This window comes from Budorcas taxicolor, chromosome 1, assembly GCF_023091745.1.
Source record: "Budorcas taxicolor isolate Tak-1 chromosome 1, Takin1.1, whole genome shotgun sequence".
NCBI lineage: Eukaryota > Metazoa > Chordata > Mammalia > Artiodactyla > Bovidae > Budorcas > Budorcas taxicolor.
In genome coordinates, this window is record NC_068910.1 from 75,016,628 (window position 1) to 75,041,177 (window position 24,550).

General features: G+C 41.3%; 1 protein-coding gene across 5 annotated transcripts in view; it reads left to right on the forward strand.

The window, feature by feature from the left end:
* Positions 1–24,550, forward strand: part of APP (amyloid beta precursor protein) — a 312,932-nt gene that overhangs the window by 200,959 nt on the left and 87,423 nt on the right. For all 5 annotated transcript variants that reach the window (XM_052648165.1, XM_052648141.1, XM_052648149.1 and 2 more), the window contains 3 exons: positions 6,152–6,285; positions 14,559–14,633; positions 16,118–16,276. In XM_052648165.1, the coding sequence (XP_052504125.1) occupies positions 6,152–6,285; positions 14,559–14,633; positions 16,118–16,276 (368 nt within the window). The remainder of the gene's footprint in view (positions 1–6,151; positions 6,286–14,558; positions 14,634–16,117; positions 16,277–24,550) is intronic.

Genomic DNA, 24,550 nt, shown 5'->3' on the forward strand with positions numbered 1-24,550 from the left:
ATGCAGGGAAAGACTGAGGGCAAGAGGAGAAGGGGACGACAGAGGATGAGATGGTTGGATGGCATTGCTGACTCAATGGACATGAGTTTGAGCAAACTCCCGGAGATAGTCAATGACAGGGAAGCCTGGCGTGCTGCGGTCCATGGGGTCACAAAGTCGGACAGGACTTAGCAACTGAACAACAGCCACCACATCCAAAGACAATAGGCATCTTTATTTGAAGTAACTTCCCTTTAACTTATTAAATTTTCTAGGAGGAAACAAAGGGATGAAAATGTTTCATTGGCACCATGTCACCAATGATGGTAGTGGATTGTGGTGGCAGGAACATTGAGTGCAGCACCAGAGTTTGTAATAAATTGAATAAATTGAAAGCAAATCCACTTCCCTCCCCCACCATCCTCACCCCCTCAAAAAATAGAGCTGTGGCTGATACTAACAGAGATTACAGTGTGAAGTGGAAATGTGACAGGCATGGATGCATCATTATCAAAACTGAAATGAACCTTCACCAACATGTGAAAACAATACTAACCTTTAGTATTAGGTTACCTATGGTCTGCGGTTTAGGAAACAGCATTCAGGGGTGAGAAAAAGAAGCCAGCCTATGCCCTTTCTCATGGCTCTGTATGTGGGCATTGGGGGTACCTTCCATGAAAACCCCTCACCACCTCCCTGCTAACTTTCCAAGCCATCCTCATCTTCATCTTTTATTAATACTCTGGAAAGGTCACCTTCTGCTTTGTCCCTTAGCAGACCAAACAGTCCTTTTATTATTTATTCATTTTTGGATGTGGACCTTTTATTAAGATCCCTATTAAATTTTTTTTTTTTACAATATTGTTTCTGTGTTATGTTTTGGTTTTTTTGGCCCCCAAGGCATGTGGGATCTTACCTCCCCAACTGGGGATGGAACCCACACCCGCAGCATTGCAAGGTGACGTCTTAACCACTGAACTACCAGCGAAGTCCCTGAGACGATCCTCTTAAAACACATCACATCAGTCTTCTCTCCAAAAAACCCACCTGGGCTTCTCACAGTCCTTACTGTGGCTTCAAGGCCCTTCATAGTCTGTCGCTTTTTCCTTTCCCCGTCTCACTTGCTTCCTCGCTTCTGGTCACATAGACCTTGCTCCTCTTGGGATTTGCCAGGCACACTCACCTCCAAAGGCCTTTGCACTGGTTTCTTCATCTGCCTGTTCCTCCAGCGGATAAACTCGGAAATAAGACTAGTTCAGCTCTTTGTGTGAACCTCACTTTGTCAATTAGATGGAGCCTGGCCACCTACTTACTGCTGCAGTCTCCCCCCACCTTCCTGGCACTCCTAGTTTTCCTTAACCCTGCTCTTGTTTCTTTTCTTCACAACACAGGTCACATTGTAACAATGTGATTTACTGTTGTCTTGGTGTGTGTACAGTGCTGTTTGCCTCTCTCACTAGAATGTAACTCCACCAGGAAAACGGTTTTGTTTCACTCACTGGTTTCTGCCATGGGTTTTAGGGGCTGTGATATTTGTTGATTTGTTGAATTGAGGAATAAAGAAATGAACAGGTACACAAGCGAGACACCGGAGTCTACATCCCAGCCGCTATGCAGCTTCTCAGATACCTCTAACCTCCCAGGGTTGCACAAAAGAAAAACAACATGAACCTTCTTGCAAGCATTACTCACCCAGAATGCCACTGAATTCTTGGAAGCAGGATGTTTCAGACTGCGGCAGTCACATGCTATGAATCGAAACTGCATTTCTGTTGCGTGTTTTTATTTGGTATTACTTTAGACACCCATTCTTAGTATTAAAAGGAATATAATTATATTCTATGAAGCTGTGATGAGACTAGACTAAGAAAAGCAATATGAAGGTCCCTTAAAAGTTAAATGCCTATGCACATGATTGAGTGGGCTGCTAATGATTTGGCAGCTGGAGGTCAAAAGTTAGGGCTGAAGATGGTTAAGTCTGATTTTCTGCAGAAGGGCGAATAGACCGAGTGGGCATGCTTGCAGGAGGCGCGAAGGAGCGTGAACAAAGACCACAGGCTAAAAGATTGTTCAGATTCAAGCGCAAGGAGCTCTCTCTCCTGACCTCGGTTCATCATAGCCCTACTGCTGCTGCTGAACGCTGGTTGGAGGTCATCCACCAGATAGTATTCAGAGCAGGAAACTTTGTTAGAAAACAGGCTAATGGTTATCATAGTAAAGCATATCTTTTGCCAGTATAGGTTGTCCATTAACAAACCAAACCCTTTCCAGTTCCCCAGACATGTCGATGGATTAGCCCCTTACTGCTTAAATATTAACTTTATAGCCTCTTCATGGTTTACCCAATCTTGAATTCAGACTTACTTGTGTGTGTCTGGGGATGTGAGTGAGTAAGTTGTTGATGGTCTTTCCTTTCTACACAATAAACGTGAAACAGGCTGTTTTTTTCCTCCCCACCCATTAAATGAGAACACAGTGAAGTCCCTGGCACAGTAGACACTAGTGAATGGAGGATATTATTATTTGGCCAACCTGGAAATCTGAGCCTGTATCACAGTTTTTAAGGAATCTCATAGGTCTCTGAACAGGATAACTGCTCTGTGTTTTTTGGTTTTTTAAAAAATGCAACAAAAATAAACTCTCCAGTTAGTTTCTATTTTCTAAAATGGTTTAAGTGACCAGTGATATACAGCTTCCTGTTCCCCTGTGGCCTGGAACATTCCTGACATTCCTTGATGTTCCTTTCCCCAAAGGAAGCACCTTGAAAGGGTAGGGGCGTTAGGGCACAGGCTTTCCTGCCCCTGCCTGCCATGCTTGCTATCATGTCTCTGGCCTACCATGGACTTGTTCAGAAAATAACAGCCAGTCCTGGTATGACCAAGTCTGTAGGATGTAGAAAAATTAAGGACACAGATGCTGAGCTCTCTGAACAAACTTGAAACATTTTCCCCTTTCTCCTCACCAGCTGCAGGGCAGTCATTACAGTATACTATATTCATTTTAAAATATGAAGATATATCATTCTTCTCTCCTTGACTAGACAGTGATCTGATTTCTGATTGGTGTGAGTACAGGAAATTTTCAATGACTTAACACCAATTGAGATAGAGGGCAAGTGTGAATGACTAAGAAGTCTGAATTAAAAATTAAAAGAAGGAATTCTCTGGTGGTCCCCTGGTTAGGACTCTGAGCTTCCACTTCAGGGATCACAGGTTCAGTTCCTGATTGGGGAACTAAGATCCCACATGTCACAGCATGGCCAAAAAAGTAAAAAGAAAAGGAAGGAAAGACAGCTTCTCTTAAAGTCCTCAACCAAAGGAAGCATCAGGGGCCAGCAACAAGGATTTGCTGAGAAAGATTCCTCAATTAAATGAAATACATTTGTAATAAAAGATTTGTATTTCTTTCCTTTTTCCCAAAATTTGTTTTAATAATTTAAATATTTTTCATCCTGTTAATATAACTTGCTTGCTGATTTCTTTATTCTTTAATTCTTAATATTGCAAAGCTACATTTCAACTTAGGCTAATAAGATTACAGTGGACTCAGATTGTAGTGTTTCCCTCTTTCCATAAAACAGTAGATCTGCGAATTATAAGAGCTGGAGAAAACCATAAGTTACTTCCTACTTGTAACTTTTACAATTTCAGTTTTCCAAACAGGGTGCCATGCTATGGTTTACAGCGACTTACAACTGTTGGCTGTCTTGATCTGTGAATATGACCCTAAACCTTTATACATTTTCATTTATCCAAAATGTGAAATACAGTTAGCCTAATTATAGCATTCTGCCAGATTTTACTATGCCAAAAGAACTTTAACTTGTTCTCATTTGCTGTCAGCAAAGATGAGAAAATGATTAAAACCTTGGGAAAAATGCTAAATGCTACTTCCATGTCAAGTGGGGACATGACATGCATATCGATATATGCATGTTGATTTGCTTAAGTTGATGCGGAAAAACATGTACCTTTGTTTTTTAACAAAAAAAGACTTAATTGAAAATTATTTCTCGGTCTTAAAGATTAGGATACATTTTTAGTAATTTCAGCCTTTTATGCAAGTCATACTGAAGATTTTTTAGAAAAGTACATATTTTTTTTCCTCTCCGTGGTACTTCATGGTCCTATGTGTAATTCATTTTCGGTAGATGTGAAATAAAAGTAGCTGGTTCTTCCTGTGGTTAGGATAAGTGCTAAGATTTGAATTAGGATAGAACAGTGAGCAAAGGAGAAGGGCAGGGTGCTAACGTGAATGAAGCACCCTGTGTACCACCCTTTCCATGGAGTGACAGACACATGGGGCAGCATCTCATTTTCCCAGCACTCCTAATACATTGGCATGTTGTCACCACTGGATAGATGAATAAACTGGAACATAGAGTGCTGAAGTTACTTGCCCTGGGTCACAGCTCATCTAAGAAAGACTGAATCAAGCTGTGATTGAAACCATGGTGTGCCCGATTACACAGTTGGTGCTCTTTTCCTCCTTTCTTCCTTTTTGCGGCTGAATACATGCTCCCTTGTCTATTACAGAAGCTGGGGCCCGATGTCTTTCAATACGTGTATACCCTCTGCCAGTTTCGGACCAGTCGACTCAAAAATCCCCTGGTATTTTGGGGAAAAAAATTCCAGTAATATGCCCTGCCTCCTTCCTTCCACTTCAGAAAAACATCTAGATTGACAACCAAACTGCTTTTATTTTTTTAGAAAAGAATTATTACACAGTGATTGAAGTAGAAGGGAAGAAATAAGAATGAATAGTTCTCTCTTTAAGATTGGATTCATTATTTAATTATGTAACAAGAAAGCTTTCTTGTTTTAGAGCCTTTAGATGGGAACATTCCAGATGTTTTTTTTCCCCTTGTTGTTCAGTCATGGACTTCTGTCTGACTCTTTGAAACCCCATGAACTGCAGCACTCCAGGCTTGCCTGTCCTCCACTATCTCCCCACGTTTGCACAAACTCATGTCCATTGAGTCGGTGATGCCAACCAACCATCTCATCTTCTGCCCCCACTTCTCCTTTTGCCTTCAATCTTTCAAACATGTGTAGAAGACACTTACCTTACTGTTTAGCTTCAAAATGAGCTAGCAGTTAATTCTTCTCATTTAAGTTCTTTTTGGAATATTAGATCTCAAATATAATAAATAGTCAAGTAATCAGGTAAGGTTAGCAAAGAAGAATACTTAGATTGGTGATGGGTGACTAATCTTTTGAATAAAACACTTAAATTGATTTGGCTTGAGAATATAGTGAAAACACCTAAATTCATTTTTCGGGTTGAACATGCTTTCTTCTTTAAGTCAAAATCTTTTCTTTTCATGTTGGGTTTTTTAATAAGCTCATAAGTGCTCTGAATTCTCACTAGTCATTACTGATCTTTTGTAAAACTGCTGGTATAGGCATTATAATTTACTCGGCTCATGAGTTTCAGACATTTTTGCTTTATAGTACATACACTCTTCAATTTTATGGGTATTTATTTTTCCACATAATATAGCAGAATGTGTTGCAGTTCAGGAATATCCCTCAGCAGTGTTAGTGGAATTCAAAATAGAAATCAGTTTCCTTTTGACAACTGGTGTAATGAATTGGTTGACTATTGCCAAATTGTGAAGACAGAAAGCTCCTTTTGTGATTTCAAAAATGAATGTATTGACACGAACTTTTCAGTAATGTTTCAGATGCTTTCTGACCAGATATCTAAAATCCAGTGTAGGATTTTCTTCATTCTGAGCTGCAGTTATTCTGCAGTATGCTGATTTTGAGATTTCCTTGCCCTTTTCAGAAATCTTAAGGTGTGATATTGATACCACTGTTTACTTTCAGGATTACAAACATTACTGTCCCAAGACATAGGGATCTGATGCACCATATCTGTGTTAAACACCAACTGTTTTTGCTCTATGCATGCTTGTTTTGCAGGGAATTTTAAAGTTATTATAATCACAAAAAAGAACCATTTTCAAGATTTTCCTTCACCCTATTCTTAAAAGGGGTGAAAGACACCCGTCCTGTGCTGCAAAATGTCTCATGTTCTCTTAAACGGCATTAACATCTTGTTCGTGCTTCTTTACTAAATTCTGGAATAATCAGAAAATAAGGTTTTCTTTTGAAATGACTGGATGTTCTGTCACTCTCCTTAAACCTTCTTTCCTTCTGTGTTATAGTTCCTACAACAGCAGCCAGTACCCCTGACGCCGTTGACAAGTATCTTGAGACGCCTGGAGATGAGAATGAGCACGCCCATTTCCAGAAAGCCAAGGAGAGGCTGGAGGCCAAGCACCGCGAGAGGATGTCCCAGGTACGTGTGGCTCGCTATGCTTTAGCCCTGCCGTACTGAGAGATCTGGATTTGCCTCTGCCTCTGTCTCCCCAGGGGCCCTGTGACTAATGAATGCCCAGGGGTCAGTGGTGGTTGTTCTATAGTCGCTGAATCATGTCCAACTCCTTGCAACCCCATGGATTGTAGCCCACCAGCCTCCTTCTTCTTGCCTTCCCAGGCAAGAATACTGGGTTGCCATTTCCTTCTCCAAGTGAACTTCCTGACCCAGAGATCAAACCCTTGTCTGATGCATTGACAGGTAGATTCTTTACTACTGAGCCATCAGGGAAGCCCCCTGGGGTAAGGGCCTTTAATTTGATCCAGATCTTAAAGACATAATATTTTAATTTTAAGTGTTTGCTATAAGGGCACCAATTTGGGGTTTTTTTGCATTCTCCTTGAACTTGCCACCTAGGAAAGATCTTGGGATAGCACTATAGTAAAATTTTGTTGGCACAAATTAAGTTGTGCGTACACCTTTCTTGATGGTTTTGTCATTCTGTCTTTAGGGTGGTCCTGTAACCATGACGTCATAAATTTAAATTCCTTAAAATGTTCTTTAGCAAAGATGAATATTTTTGTATGAAATAAACTTTGAGCCTAACATTTCTTACAGAGTTCATTCATAAGACTATAGGGGCTTAAAACCAAAGTAAATCATAATGATCTAGTCCCATTAGTCATCTAGTCCTATAAATGATAGATAATGCAATAAAGGTTCAAGCGTTTGGCTTCTCAGAGAGGCATTTGGAACCCAAGCGTTTCTTGCTCCTAGTACAATGCTTTTTTTCGCTACACTGGGCTGCAAACCCTGGTTTTTTAAATCATGCATGTGTGCTCAGTTCAGTTCAGTTCAGTCGTTCAGTTGTGTCCGACTCTTTGCAACCCCATGGACTGCAGCACACCAGGCTTCCCTGTCCATCACCAACTCCCGGAGCTTGCTTGAACTCATATCCATTGAGTTGGTGATGCCATCCAACCATCTCATCCTCTGTCATCCCCTTCTCCTCCTGCCTTCAATCTTTCCCAGTATCAGAGTCTTTTTTAATGAGTCAGTTCTTCCCATCAGCTGGCCAAAGTGTTGGAGCTTCAGCTTCAGTATCAGTCCTTCCAATGAATATTCAGGACTGATTTCCTTTAGAATGGACTGGTTGGATCTCCTTGCAGTCCAAGGGACTCTCAAGAGTCTTCTCCAACACCACAGTTCAAAAGCATCAATTCTTCAGCGCTCAGCTTTCTTTGTAGTACAACTCTCACATCCATACATGACTACTGGAAAAACCATAGTTTGACTTTGTTGGCAAAGTAATGTCTTTGCTTTTTAATATGCTGTCTAGGTTGGTCATAGATTTCTTCCAAGGAGCAAGCATCTTTTAATTTCATGGCTGCAGTCACCATCTGCAGTGATTTTGGTGGTGGTTTAGTCACTAAGTCGTGTCTGACTCTTGCAACCCCATGGAATGTAACCTGCCAGGCTCCTCTGTCCTTGGGATTCTCCAGGGAAGAATACTGGAATGGGTTGTCATTTCCTCCTCTAGAATTTGTATGTAGTAATACCAACTACAATTTAAGGTATGCTTGCTACCAGGTGCTGGATATTGCATTGAAAGTAAAAGTGTTGGTTGTAATCCATGGACTGCAGCCCTCGGGGCTCCTCTGTCCATGGAATTCTCCAGGGGATTTTCTCAACCCAGAGATCGAACCCAGGTGTTCTGCATTACAGACAGATTCTTAACTTTCTGAGCAATTAGAGGAAGATAATACTGAGGATTTTAGCCCTTTCTAGATTCTTCAGTCATTAAACAAATACGTGTCCATCACTTACTTCCAATCACCTTTCCAACTTGTAGTCTATATGAAGAAATAATAGGAAAAGTTATATTTAAGAAACATACATGAGTGAATGAAGAAAGATCTCAGGTTAAAGTCAACCACACTTTTTTGGTGTTAATATTCTATGTAAATACCAGAAGATGTGACTGATTTTTGTCATGTTTAGCACATATACTTCAAAGTTCCCATGATAAACACTGAACAAGATTCATGAACCTGGCATAAATTTTGTAAGATCATAATCTGTCTTTAGTAGAGGACATTGATCATAGCTTTTTATTTTCTGGTGATTTGACATCTGAGGCCTTCCTAATCCCAGGGAGATTGTCACAGGGCTGGCCAGTTCCTAGGGTTAGCAGATGACTGGCCTGCAAAGGCTCCTTTCATATACACAGCCACCAATCCAAAGCCCGTACCCCTCAGCTACCCTCTTTACAGTCTCTTGCACTTCAGTCCACTATCACCTGCCCTTCCCACCCCAAGGTTTAAGTATCAGACAATGTGGGAGAGCCCCTCTACCCCAGGGCCCATCCAAAGTATTCACACTAGCCAATTTTATACCCGTTAAGCCTGCTTACCCTGCCTTGCACATTTCTTCCCACAAAAGCCATAGTGAATGTTCCTACCGCAGTTTTCCTTCACTCCCTTTGCCTCCTGACCACCCTGGTGCTTTCCTGTGTCGCCCTCAACCCCCCTGCCCCTCTGCCACATGGCATGACTTGTCACCTCCTCTTGGGAACTGTGACTTAAAGTTTTTTCAGTGGTAGCAGTCTTCTGATCTGTTGCCTTCACCTACCTAAATAAAAATAAAACATGTATTTAACCATAGAACTTCTAATGTATCTGGAAAGACTTTTTTTTTTTAATGAGTCACCAGAGTATTTGGAACTACTTAGGAATAATAACATTAAAGGAAAAACACCATAATTATAATACTTGGGCTCTAGAGTGTAATGTGCAGATATAGTTGTTGCCTATGATGAAGACTTAAAAGCAAATTGAACTAGAAAGGTAGCTAGGGATTTCCATGGTGCTTTAATGGGCAAGACTCTGAACTTCCACTGTGGAGGGCACAGGTTTGATCCTGGTTAAGGAACTAAGATCCCACATGCTGTGCAGCTCAGCCAAAAAATAAATAAATAAAAGTAAAAAAAATAAAGTAGAAACCTAGCTAGATTGGAGTAGTGAGGTTTCACCTGAAGCCAGTTCTTCTGAAAAATAGGATTATTCTTTAGGAAAGATACAAACGATGTAGAATTACAGTTAAGAAGGATGAGTATCACCCGCCACACTTGTTGCCATAGAAAAGACATCTTTGAAACTTTAGTCCGGTCTCACTGCTTGTTTGTGAAGCTTTTAGGACCTTCTTATTGCCCTCAGAATCCACTTTTGAGACAATGGGGCCCCCCAAAAGAATGCTAACAAAATAAACACTGAATGCTCGGCTTGGCATTTCCAGTGCCTGCCCAGGCACCCCAACCCCCTGCACCCCAACTCCAGCCTTCCTTACTTCCTCTCCTGCCTCAACTGCCAACATCCCCGTATAGGCAGCCTTAAACCACTCGGCTCAACACATGTTCAGCTCATCATGGACTTCTCTTTGGTCTCAGCATGGAGCTCTGGAAAGGAACCAACTCTTCTTCACATGGACGCTTCTCAGTCATTGCCCCACTCACGAAGTCCTCAGAGTGGGACAAAGTCTTTCCTCTTTGCATTTAATTAAATATTTTGCTCACCAGTTTTATTCCTCCAGCTGGATTATAATTGTTCAGTCCCTATACATGTGTATACGGTGCCTTCCTAACCTTACACTTCTATCATGAACCCACCTAGTCACTATTTTTTTAAAGAAAAGACAGATTCTGAATTCTTCCCAGCGTTTATTGGTCATTTTGATTCCGTGAATTAAACTGACGTCAAATACTCTTTTTCAGATAATATAGATCTCTCCAGAAGAGTAACTTCATTTTAGTTTAGCACACCTGTTTAAGCCATGACTTAGTTCATATATGTTTTGATGGACTTTCATTGTCTTCTAGTCATTACCCATATCTGAGATAATTTAAAGAATGTTATCCTGGAGCAGAGAATGTTGTCTATTACATTCCAGTGATCATGGGAGTATGAGATGCTTGAGATCAACATTTATCATCATAATTTATGGTACTGAATTCTGGGCGCTGTTTGACTTTGAACTTGCCTGCCTCCTAAATCTCTCTGTATTAGTTGTCATTTTCTCTGCTTGAAGCAGCCAAGTCTTTGAAGATCCATAAATCCAAATGATACTGATACTTTTGTGCATGCAGTGGAAAATTGCTTTATAAGATTATAGGGGGCCACTGTGAAGTCTAGATCTGGAGAATTTTTAATTTAAAAATATCATGTTTTAAAATGATTTTTATTATAGTTTTTGTTATTTGTTTTCTTAGAAATACAGAGAATTTGAAGGGTTTGGGTATTTGGAGTGTTTTTGTTGTTGGGGCGCATGATAACTCTGAACTTACAGACTTTTGTTGTTCTCTGTTGTGAATGGAGAAGGGAATGGCAAGCACTCCAGTGTTTTTGCCTGGAGAATCCCATGGACAGAGGAGCCTGCTGGGCTGCAGACCATGGGGTCACAAAGAGTTGGACACAACTGAGTGACTAACACACACACATGTTATGAATAGTATCTAGCAAATACAAGAATCCAAATAATCATTTATTATGTATTATTTAATGGTTTTAATATATCCTTCAAATAAAGTTCTTCAAAATGGAAGTTGACCTTTCTCGACATTTGTTATTTTTAAGATAAGCATCAGTATCTTAGGAACAGCCTTTTTTCCTGTCACCAAATATAAATAAACATAGCTCACCTGTTGGATTTGCCATTATATCATGGCTGATTGGGCTACAGGGGACAATAACATGGTCTTCAGAGCCACAGAGATCTCGGTTTACATCTGTCCTTCTCCTTTACTTTCCTCCCTAACTTTGAGCAGGTAACTTAACCTGGTTCATAAAAATGAGGATGTCCATGCCTAATCTCACAGGCTGGTGTGAGGAATCAATTAAACAAAAGAGATTTTGTAAAGCTCTCAGTCCTGGACCTGGTATTTAGCAGGTCAAGAGTGATCTGATGCATTATCAGTGAACCTCAGTGGAAAGCATTTGTTCAAAAGGAGATATTGCGCCCACTGTGTGTTTATCTTTCAGGAAGTAGGCCTAGTGTGATGGTGCAGGCGCGTTGTTTTATTCACAAAGGTGTAGTTATTCTTCAGTTGCTCTGAGAATCAAAAATTTGTTTCATTTCTATAGGAATGCTTATTTTCAATTAATTAGCTAAGTTCAGTTCCTTTCAGTCGCGTCAAACTCTTTGCAACCCCATGAATCGCAGCACACCAGGCCTCCATCACCAACTCCCGGAGTTCACTCAAACTCATGTCCATCAAGTCAGTGATGCCACCCAGCCATCTCACCCTCTGTCATCCCCTTCTCCTCCTGCCTTCAATCCCTCCCAGCATCAGAGTCTTGTCCAATGAGTCAACTCTTCGCATGAGGTAGACAAAGTATTGGAGTTTCAGCTTTAGCATTAGTCCTTCCAGTGAACACCCAGGACTGATTTCCTTTAGAATGGACAGGTTAGATCTCCTTGCAGTCCAAGGGACTCTCAAGAGTCTTCTCCAACACCACAGTTCAAAAGCATCAATTCTTCGGCACTCAGCTTTCTTCACAGTCCAACTCACATCCATACATGACTACTGGAAAAACCATAGCCTTGACTAGATGGACCTTTGTTGGCAAAGTAATGTCTCTGCTTTTGAATATGCTATCTAGGTTGGTCATAACTTTCCTTCTAAGGAGTAAACGTCTTTTAATTTCATGGCTGCAATCACCATCTGCAGTGATTTTGTAGCCCCCAAAAATAAAGTCTGACACTGTTTCCCCATCTATTGGCCATAAAGTGATGGGACCAGATGCCATGATCTTAGTTTTCTGATTGTTGAGCTTCAAGCCAGCTTTTTCACTCTCCTCTTTCACTTTTATCAAGAGGCTTTTTCTAGCTAAGTAAGTCTCCTTAGTTATTCCATGGATTCCCCTGCTCAAAGCTGAACGTTCTGAATATTGAATATTGAAATTCAGTGTAATACAGGAAATCAGTTCTTCACATCCCAATAAAACATTTGACTTCTCTCTCAAACTAATTTTGAGATTCCTTACCTGAGGAACTCATGGTAGAATACAGCCACCATGAACATTCTCGAGGCAGGAAATTGAAGTATTTTTATTGCAAGGCTTATCTCATCTATAAAGCAGAAGTAGCCTTCAGTTGCCTCATCTCATAAGTGCCCTTCATTAACTTCTTGGAGCCACCAAAGTATCTGGGGAAATGTGTTTCATTCCTTCAGTATTCTATTCTTGTTCATAGCAGCCTGGCATTTCTCAATTTTTCTCTGAACGTGCTAGATTATTTTTTATATGCTCTTCACTTGTAATAGGGGCTTCCATGGTGGCTCAGAGAGTAAAGAATCTGCCTGCAATGCAGGAGACCTTTGTTTTGTCCCTGTGTTGGGAAGATCCCCTGGAGAAGGGAACAGCTACCCACTCCAGTGTTCTGGCCTGGAGAGTTCCATGGACTGTTTAGTCCATGGGGTTGCCAAGAGTCAGACACAACTGAGCGACTTTCACTTGCACTTGTAATAGAAAAGTCATTCCATCCTTTTTTCCTCATAATTTCGTGAAAGCAACATGAAGCCTGTCCTGTAGTTTCTACAATGAAGCAAACCTAATAAACAATAAACTGTCTAATTTAAAACTGGACTTGATGATGTGATATTCTCATAGAACTTCTCTATCCATAGTTATTTATGCCAAGCTTTTTTGTTGTTGTTGTTATCTTGAAGGATGTCAGAAAAAAAAGGCAATTCCTTTGGAATAAGTACCTGTAAATAACAGGCTCTTATAGTACAGACATCACTGTCTCTGCTTTGTGTATCCACCAAGTCTGCAAGTACACAGCTGTCAACAGACCATTATTTTGCTTACTAGATCTTTCTTTTCTTTACCTTACCTTGCTCAAGTATGAGCTACACTTTAAAATCTCTGCTTGATAGTGAGTGGTACTCTTGAAAAGGAAAAGGAAGCTGTAGGTGGTAAGAATCAAGTATCATTTTCTTTCAACAGCATCCACAGCTGCAGACTTTTCCTCAGCATTCAAATCGGTGGGTGAACTTCTCTTAGAGAAATCCCAAGTAAACATTATGGATGAGAGGAGGACGTCTTATTTTCCTACAAAACAGATTAGCCTGGTTACTGTATTAGTGTTACTTACAAGAATGCTTTCTGCTGCATTCAGAACATTGTAATGTGTGCTGTCCTGGAACGTGTGGAGGAATCTAGAGCATCCTCTGCTGTTTATGAGATGACTTGGCGAGCAGAAGGTTCTAATCATCCTCAGTTCTTTGGTGGGAGGGATCTTAGGATTTTTGACGATAGAAGTCTTTTCCTGCCTCCATCATGTACTTCATTTTGGCACTGTGTTCACTGCTTGTGTACACATGCATAGAATGTTATTTATGGTTGTGTTCCCCTTTGTACTGTTTGAAAAATATAGAACTGAGATTTTATAACTTACCTTCACAAAAGACTAAAACCAGTGTGCTGAATATAATGTTGGAAAACCTTGTTCAGAAAATCTGCGTGTTTTATGGATCGTTGGCATTTGTGTACGTCAAATAAAATGACTTTTGGCTATTTCTCAGGAGAAGAAAAAAACCAACTTTGTTTCAAAGAGCTGTGTGCTTAGTTGCTCAGTCACATCCAACTCTTTGCCACCCCATAGACTGTCACACACCAGTGTCCTCTGTCAATGGGGATTCTCTGGGCAGGAATACCAGAGTGGGTAACCATGCCCTCCTCCAGGGGATCTTCCCAACCCAGGGATAAAACCCAGGTCTCCCACATTGCAGGCCGATTCTTTACCATTTCAGCCACCAGGGAAGCCTTCAAAGGGCCATATCCTTGCAATAAATGTGTACATTTGTGTTTACTATACTGCTGTGACAGATTATTTACATCTTAGTGGGAGGTTAGATATTATTGAGCGAGGAATGAAATGTGATCGTTTTTTGCATATTTAAAATGTCAAGTGTATGGAACTTTCCTGGAAGTCCAGTGGTTAAGACTTCACCTTCTGATGCAGAAGATATGGGTTTGATCCCTGCAAGCTAAGATCCCGCGTGCTTCCTGGCCAAAACATAAAACAGAAGCAATATTGTAACAAATTCAATAAAGACTTTAAAAATGTTTCACATAAAAAAAACTGTAAAAACAAATTTTTAATAAAATGTCAAATGTAGAAAGAACAGCGATGGTAGCTCATGAAATGCGTATTTGAAAGAAAAATTGATGGTTTTCAATGATTTATTCCTTCTGTAGGTCATGAGAGAGTGGGAAGAGGCCGAACGTCAAGCAAAGAACTTGCCTAAAGCTGATAAGAAGGCAGTGATCCAGGTAAACCCATCTCGTACCCACCACAGAGCAGCACACGCCCACAACCCTGGTTGATGGAGTGCCTGCACCTTTTCCAGCGTCTGCTGGAATCTCGTGTGCATGATTGCTCATTATTTCCTTCAAATTCGACTATTACTATTCAATATCTAGTAATTCAGTTGCTTAAAACCTGCCTAATATTTGCTCCCAAACAGCTTGTTATAATTCATTTCTGTAAAAGTCGTATTGTTACCTAAAGCCTAATTTTGATTAATAATATGGCTTGTAGATTGCCCTAGTCTTCTACTACTTCTTCCCCGTGGCCAATTTACATGATAAATTGAATTTCTGACAAGAACCACTCTTAGAATTACCTTCAGTAACACATGAGATTATCATGGTCATTTTCTTAAAGTTTTGAGTAAGAGAGGAGTTTTCTAAATAGGCATGTAATTTAGAGTTTCAAGAATACATATATTTATCCTGCATTATGGTTAGTCAAATCGATTTTTAGGGACCGTATAAAATAATGAATTTACATTGAGAAATTAGATCTGGGGATGGAAAGCAAGGAAGTGAGGAGAACCCATAAAACGTGCTGAATTCGTCAAAATGTTGAAATGACTGAACTCTTTGAAGAGAAGGAAGTATGATATCTCTTTTAAAAGATTTGAACTTTGTGTAGTAGCAGAATCATCTGAAGGGCTTGTTAAAACTCAGTGTTTTGTTTATGCTACTGCCATTTAGTCACTAAGTTGTGTCTGACTCTTTTGGGACCGCGTGGACTGTAGCCTGCCAGGCTCTTCTGTCCATGAGATTTCCCAGACAAGAGTCCTGGAGTGGGTTACCATTTCCTTCTCCAGGGGATCTGCCCAACTCAGGGACTGAACCCACATCTTCTGCATTGGCAAGCGGATTCTTTTTACTACTGAGCCTGTTGAATGCATGATCGCTCAGTCGTGTCCAACTCTTTGAGGTACCAAGGACTGTAGCCCACCAGGCTCCTCTGTCCATGGAATTCTTCCAGCAAGAAGACTGAAGTCGGTAGCCATTCCCTTCTCCAGGGCTTCCTCCCAATCCAGGGATCGAACCTAGGTCTCCAGCTTTGCAGGCAGATTCTTTACCGTCTGAACGATCAGGGAAGGTTGGTTTACCAGGAAGGATGGTAGCTTTACCAGGAACCATCAGGGAAGGTTGGTTTACCAGGAAGGATGATAGCTTTACCAGGAACTATCAGGGAAGGTTGGTTTACCAGGAAGGATGGTAGCTTTACCAGGAACCATCAGGAAAGCTCACAGGGAGCCTATTCCTTAGCTATAACTAGATGTAACATTCACAATGCTAATTAACTTTCTGATGTTAATTAAATAATTTAAATAAATAATTTAAAATAATGGAAATAAAATACTGTGTATAATTCAAGGATTAAAAAAAAAGCCTTGAATTGCTGCTCCGTCCCATTTGTCCAGTTCCCGATTGTCACACGCCTGTGTTTGTGCTGGCAGCACTTCCAGGAGAAGGTGGAGTCTCTGGAGCAGGAAGCAGCCAACGAGAGGCAGCAGCTGGTGGAGACGCACATGGCCAGGGTGGAAGCCATGCTCAACGACCGCCGCCGCCTGGCCCTGGAGAATTACATCACCGCCCTGCAGGCTGTGCCCCCTCGGGTAGGCATCCCTTCACCTCTCCGGGCACAGCAGACAGTAGGCGTGGGGACATGGGGACAGAAGGCCATTAGAAAGATATCAGGAGAAATGCCAAAAGCACCCTTAATCACAAGTTCAACCTCAGCCTATTTTATCTTGAAGGTTGAAGTGTCCCAGGGCCATCTCTGCACAGTAGACACACCTTCCACGGAGGAGTCGCACAGGCTTCCCAGGGACTCACAGTGCAAGACCTGATTTGAGTTGTTCAGTTGTGTCCGATCCTTCTCCACCCTGTGGACTGTAATCCACCAGGCTCCTCTGCCCATGGGATTGTTCAGGCAAGAATATTAGAGTGGGTGGTCATGGTCTCCTCCAAGAGATCTTCCCAACCCCAGGATCAAACCTGCATCCCTTGTATCTCCTGCATGGGCAGGGAGGTCCTTTACCACCTGGGAAGCCTTGGATGATGATCATTCGTGGAACCGCTGAAGTCAGGGAACCACAGTAGCTGGGAGGAATTTAGATGTAACCTGGTCACGTGATGTAACTGAGATCAACAAAATCTGAGATTTGGCTGGGTCATAAGGAGTTTTTGTGGAATAAGAGGAACTCACATTTCCTGCTGGTAGCAGCAGCCACATTCTCTAGGGGTAAGAGCCTTATTTGGTCATGACATCCACAGCAAAGGAACTTATTTGTGTTCAGGGATAAATGCCAAAGGCCGTGCACGCCCAGTTCTCCTCAAGGAGGCTTCAAGGAGAGCTTACACTGGATGTAAGGAACATTCTGAGCTTGAGTCTCTGTACATTATGTCTGTTTGTTCTGTCCATTACCAAGTTAGGGATTTTGAAATTCCCAGCTGTGATCGTGGATTGATCTCTTTCTGATGTGATGCCCTCAGGTTTTGCTCTACGTATTTTGAGGCTCTGGACTTTTCATTTGTTTGTTTATTTGGCTGCATCAGGTCTTCGTTGCGGCACGAGGCATCCTGGATCTTCGTTGAGGCTTGCAAGATCTTTAGTTGCGGCATATAAACTCTTAGTGGCAGCATGTGGGATCTAGCTCCCTAACCAGGGATCAAACCCAGCCCCCTACACTGGGAGTGTGGAGTCTTAGCCACTGCACCACCATGGAAGTCCCCAGAAGCTCTGTTTTTAGGTGCATAAATATTCAGTGTTGTTACATTCTCCTTACCACCTTCTACCACAATCATTGTGAAATGACCTCCTTTTGTCCATAGTCACATGTTTTGCTCTGAAATTACTGTGTCTGATATTAAGCTACTCTAGCTTTCTTTTGATTAATGTATCATATTGTATCATTTTTCCATCCTTGTGCTTTGGTTTAGCCTATTTGTTTATATTTGAAGGGCATTTCTTGTGGGCAGCATGTACTTGGGACTTCCCCTTTAACTAAGAAGACCATTTAAATGAAGTTACTATTATGACTGCCTAAATCTTATCTTTGTGCTGTTTGTTTTTAGTCCCATCTTGTTCCTTATTCCTTTTTCTTTTTTGGCTACCTTTTGGATTAATTTAATATATTTAATGATTCTGTGTTGTGTCCTTTGGTGGCTTTTAACTATAACTCTTTATTATTTTAGTCTTTGCTCAGGTATGTCTGAAAATATCTTTAGTTTACCTTTGTCTAAAAAGATATGTTTACTAGAATAGAATTCCGGGTTGAAGTTTTTCTTCAGCTGCCTTAATGATGATGCTCCATTGTCTTCTTAGTTGCATTGTTTGCAACAAAAATACTGATATCATCCTTTTCTTTACTTCTCTTTAAATAATACATCTTTTTTTTAATCTGGCTGCTTTTAGCATATTTTCCTTTATCACTAGCCTAGAGCAATTTGATTATGATGTAACCTAGTATATTTCAATTTTCCCTTAATCCCATTTGGCTGTTTTTCATATCATACATTATAGTTTTCACATGTAGAAAGTGAGTCTGGATTTTTGTTTGTTTGTTTCATGTCTTCCATATCTTTATTTAATTTTTGAACCTTTGGAATTTTTTTATCAGTTGTCAGATATTGTGACGTTCACCTTCAGAGTGCTGGGTATTTTTGGATACCTGTAACTATTCCTAATCTTCTGTTGTCCCCTTCTTCTCCTGCCTGAAATCTTTCCCAGCATCAGGATCTTTTCAAATGAGTTGGCTTGTCGTATCAGGTGGCCAAAGTATTAGAGCTTCAGCTTCAGCATCAGTCCTTCCAGTGAATATTCACGGTTGATTTCCTTTAGGATTGACTGATTTGATGAGAGATTGTTAGATGGTGTCACCAACTCAGTGGACATGAGTTTGAGCAAACTCCAGGAGACAGTGCATGCTGCAGTCCATGGGACTCAAAGAATTGGACTCAACTTAGTGACTGAACAGCAACAACAATGACTATTTCTGAGCTTTGTTCTATAGTGCAGATAAATGCAGTTATCAGTGAAAGCTGAGTTTTTCCGTCTGGATGATGGGAATAAGTACTATTTCTGACCCTGTGTGAACACTGGACACTTGCCTCAAATCCTTTCGGATGACTGTTTTTTCCTGTGGCCTCAGTTTCCTTCACGTGTGTGACACTAATAACCGTCACTAGTCAGCTGCATTCTCACAGGGCATCCTCTCCAGATCCTCTCTCCAAACAGCTCCTTCCTCTCCAGTTTTCCGTCCTTTGATTGTCAGGCACCTCCCTGTCTCCAGACTCCAAATCCAAGTCTTCAGCTCTCTGGAATCTACCAGGCTCTAACTGGGTTCCCAAACCTGGAACCGTAGCCTGGAAACTCAAGGCAGTAAACATAGGCAGTCGTAGAGCTCACAGCGTTAGTTTCTCATTTCTTGCTGGTCTCTGTCCTTCCCCTGATAGCTGACATCTTACAGAAATATAGTTCTAGATATTTTCTCCATTTTTTGGTTGCTAGCAGGAGCAGAGTAAAGCTGGTTCCCTCTACAAAATCTTGGCTGACAGTAGAAGTCTGTGTCTACATTATGTAACCAAACCAAAAAGTCACCCACTTGCATGTATTCTCCTCATTTTTTTTTTTCTATACTAAGATTTAGTGCAGAAAACTCGGAGGAACCATGAAAGAGCTCCTGATACTCTTCCAGATCATGAAATAGTATTGACCTTGTTCTACCAATGACATCACTGAGATTGAGTGGCTGGTCCAGGGTGACACCACTGGTAAGGGACAGGGTGGATCTGTGAATCACAGTTGACCCCCGCAGTGCCTTCCAACCAGACCAGGCTTCCTCTCAGAACAATAAGCTTTTGATGAAGAATATTCACATTAGCATTTTCATTTTCTATTCAGGAAAAAAAATCTATGTCCAAACACTACTCAGTAAAATTCTGTTCAGTATGTTTAGAGAATGAGTTCCTTAATTATGCTCCCTTTTTTTTTTATAGGACTTGATTTTGAGATCGGGGTCATCAACATCATTTGCCAGAGATAGGCAGGGTGGGGGCCGTTGAGAGCAGAACCTTCATAGCTGACATTTAATGAAGGATTGCAGCTAAAGGTCCAATTACTGAAGTAAGATCTTTCCTAGATGGTCATTGACAGAGCTGAAAATAAAATGAGGACTGAATGGAATCTTTAACAAACACACATTTCAGATCTTTCAGTTCAGCCTCATCAGCCATCACAGGAAAGACTGTAACAAGAGGAATGTTTGCCAAAGCTGCTTGTGTTATCAAAGGGGATAAATTCAGATTGGTCATAATTATGTGCCCTGAGTCTGTTGATCACATCATGTAGAATTAGACATGTTTATTTGAAAAGAAAATTAAAAATTGGATTAACAAGAATTGTTTTACAGTCAGAAAAATCAGATTGTCATTGATTGAACCAAGTATTCACAGTGAAGTCTTACCTAGAAATACATAAAATTCTCCCATGTAATAAAACTGGGTCTGTACAGAACAAAGATCAAGAATAGTTATTATTGTTGCTGTTCAGTTGCTAAGTTGAGTCCAACTCTTTGCAATCCCATTACTGACCATTTCTGTTAAGTTATTGACATTGTCTGTTTTATTTGAATTTTAACATATATCTTGACACACACTTAGCTCTGCAGTTTAGAAAATGGGAGAAAATTCTAAATCCCTTCTTAGGAGGTTTATATATTACTGTTGAAAGACATACCAAGAGCCTGACAATAACTATCTGAAAAAGGTCATGTCTAGTATTGGAGTCATAAATGTTTCTGAAATCTCCCTCATATTTAACTCAATGGCTGGAAAGTATGAAATATTTAATAATTGTTAGTTGAATATAAGAAAATGCATTAGCCAGGTTTTTACTATAGATTCTATACCTGATATCACCTTCTGAATAATTATCCCCTTAACCCTGACCATAAAGTGATGGTCAAATAGATGGAGAAACAGTGGCTGACTTTATTCTGCGGGGCTCTAAAATGCAGGTGGTGATTGCACCCACAAAATTAAAACATGCTTACTCCTTGGAAGGAAAGTTATGACCAACCTAGACAGCATATTAAAAAGCAGAGACATTACTTTGTCAACAAAGGTCCGTCTAGTCAAGGCTATGGTTTTTCCAGTGGTCATGTATGAATGTGAGAGCTGGACTATAAAGAAAGCTGAGTGCCAAAGAATTAATGCTTTTGAACTGTGGTGCTGGAGAAGACTCTTGAGAGTCCCTTGGACTGCAAGGAGATCCAACCAGTCCTTCCTAAAGGAGATCAGTCCTGGGTGTTCATTGGAGGGACTGATGCTGAAACTAAAACTCCAGTCCTTTGGCCACCTGATGTGCGGAGCTGACTCACTGGAAATGACCCTGATGTTGGGAAAGATTGAGGGCAGGAGGAGAACGGGACGACAGAGGATGAGATGGTTGGATGGCATCACTGACTCAATGGACATGGGTTTGGGTAGACTCTGGCAGTTGATGATGGACAGGGAGGCCTGGCATGCTGTGGTTCATGGGGTCGCAAAGAGTTGGACACAACTGAGCGACTGAACTCAACTAACCCTGACCATATTGTACCAAATGGTCTCAGACTTTGTAAGTGGGGAATGTGAAATAGCATGCATCGTTTATACACAGTCCCTTTGAAGCTTAAGTTTAATCCATATTTCTATTTTTTTTTTAACCCAAGCTTGGGAGTATGACGTGATGATGTATTTGTGCAACTAGAATTCCTTACTCTACCATGAATTTCATTTGTGAGTCCCAGAGTCTGTTGCTTTATGTTCCAGATTTCCTTTTTTGATTAATTACATGCCTCCTGACTAATGTATTGAGTGCCCAACCTACAAGTACACTGTTTGAATCAGAGGAGGGCATAGCAACACACTCCAGTATTTTTGCCTGGAGAATCCCATGGCCAGAGGAGCGCCCCAGGCTACAGTCCATACATAGGGTTTCAAAGAGTCGGACACGACTGAAGCGACCTGGCACGTATATATACTTAAAATATTACAGTTGCTGAAACAGTCTATTCTTGTCCTTTCATCCTCCTCCCCCTTCCACTCCCATCCCCTGGAATAAAAAACTTAGAGCACAGTTGCGTCCTTTTGTATGCTCAGTCAGTCAGTCATGTCTGACTCTTTGTAACCCCATGGACTGTAGCCCGCCAGGCTCCTCTGTCCACGGGATTCTCCAGGCAAGAATACTGGAGTAGTTGCCACTTCCTACTCAAGGGGATCTTCCTGACCCAGGGATGGAACCCGTGTGTCTTATAGCTCCTGCATTGACAGGAAGATTCTTTACCACTAGTGCCAGCTGGGAAGCCCCACTAGGATAAACTCTTAATCTGTAGAAGGCTAGTGACTCTTCTAATGACAAGCTCTTCAAGATTTTCACTTCTCTATATATTTCCTTGGAAGAAAAAAGGAGGTATACTTTTTTCCCCAGAAAAGTTAAATTCCTCTCCAAAGTTGCATCAGTTCAGTTCAGTCACTCAGTCCTGTCCAATTCTTTGCAACCCCATGGACTGCAACACACCAGGCCTCCCTGTCCATCATCAACTCCCGGAGCTTGCTCAAACTCATGTCCATCAAGTCGCAATGCCATCCAACCGGTTGTCTCATCCTCTGTCATCCCCTTCTCCTCCTGCCTTCAATCTTTCCCAGCATCAGGGTCTTTTCCAGTGAGTCAACTCCTCACATCAGGTAGCCAAAGGACTGGAGTTTTAGCTTCAGCATCAGTCCTTCCAATGAATATTCAAGAATGATTTCCTTTAAGATGGACTGGTTTGATCTCCTTGCTATCCAAGTGACTCTCAAGAGTCTTCTACAACACCACCATTCAAAAGCATCGCTTCTTTGGCGCTCAGCTTTCTTTACAGTGCAACTCTCACATCCATACGTGACAACTGGAAAAACCATAGCTTTGACTAGACGGACCTTTGTTGGCAAAGCAATTTTGTTTCTGCTTTTTAATATGCTCTCATTGGAAAAGATCCTGATGCTGGGAGGGACTGGGGGCAGGAGGAGAAGAGGATGACAGAGGATGAGATGGCTGGATGGCATCACTGACTCCATGGACATGAATCTGAGTGAACACCGGGAGTTGGTAATGGACAGGGAGGCCTGGCATGCTGCGATTCATGGGGTCGCAGAGAGTCGGACATGACTGAGCAACTGAACTGAACTGAATTGAGGTCCAAAGAGCAAGCATCTTAATTTCATGGCGGCAATCACCATCTGCAGTGATTTTGGAGCCCAAGAAGATAAAAGTATGTCACTGTTTCCATTGTTTCCCCATCTATTTGCCATGAAGTGATGGGACTGGATGCCCTGATCTTCTTTTTTTGAATGTTGAGATTTAAGCCAACTTTTTCACTCTCCTCTTTCACTTTTATCAAGAGGCTCTTTAGTTCCTCTTCGCTTTCTCTCATAAGGGCAGTGTCATCTGCATGTCTGAGGTTATTGATATTTCTCCCAGCAATCTTGATTCCAGCTTGTGCTTCATCCAGCCCAACATTTCACATGATATATTCTGCCTTCCCTTTTCCAGGGGATCTTCCCAACCCAGGTATCGAACCCAGGTCTCCCGCATTGCAGGCATATTCTTTACCAGCTGAGCCACAAGGGAAGCCCAGGAATACTGGAGTGGGTAGCCTGTCCCTTCTCTAGCGGATCTTCCCCATCCAGGAATTGAACTAGGGTCTCTTGCATTGCAGGTGGATTCTTTACCAACTGAGCTATCAGGGAAGCCCCAGTGTACTCTGCATATGAGTTAAATAAACAGGGTGCCAATATACAGCCTTGAATACTCCTTTCCCAATTTGGAACCAGTCCATTGTTCTATGTCCGGTTCTAACTGTTGTTCCTTGCCCGCATACAGATTTCTCAGGAGCTAGGTCAGGTGGTCTGGTATTCCCATCTCTTTAAGAATTTTTCACAGTTTGTTATGATTCACACAGTCAAAAGCTTTGGCATAGTCAATAAAGTTGCATCACACGTGGTTAACCTTCCATCATCCTTGGAGGACTTTAAGCTACTGAACATATGTACTACTTTAAACTAAATTATCACCAAATATAGGACTTTGGCTTCTTACTTTCACAGAGCTCAAATTTAAGCAACTCATGGCCTCATGAACTATTGATTTAAATACTGTCTGAGCCTTCCCTCCTGTAATTGGCAGGGTCTACTTCATAGATGGAGAAAAGATTATTATATTGCCTGACTGTTCAAAATCCTCTGTAATCTGAAGAGAAACTAGACTTATGTGGGATCCTGTACAGATAAACCAAAGCCTGCATGCATGCTAAGATGCTTCAGTTATGTCTGACTCCTTGCGAACCCATGGACTTTAGCTCGCCAGGCTCCTCTGTCCTGGAATTCTCCAGGCAAGAATACTGAAGTGGAATGCCATGCCCTCCTCCAGGGGGTCTTCCCGACCCAGGGATTGAACCCGCATCTGTTACATCTCCGTCATTGGCAGGTTTTTTACCACTATGCCACCTGGGAAGCCCCAAAGGCTGCATAGTAATTTCTGTTTAAAATAATATTCTGTTCTGATATTCCTGTGTGTGTTGTAGGCTTAGATCTGGAAAAATTTAGGAGCTCCTAACTATTATGCACTGAAGTGTTGTTTTGAAGATGAGAGACAAAAACCAAAGCTTTCTTTTGAATTCTACAATTTTGGGTGTCTTTACAGATAGTCTGAATCTTCTGTTAGAAAATATCCATTCGTATGTATCTGTCTGTCTTTCTGTGTGTCTGTGTGCCAGAAGTGTTTTTTTTCCTTCTGTGTCTTATGAAATATCTTATCCGTACCAAATTTGAATACTAAATACTGCATTGCAGCCACTTTATCCATA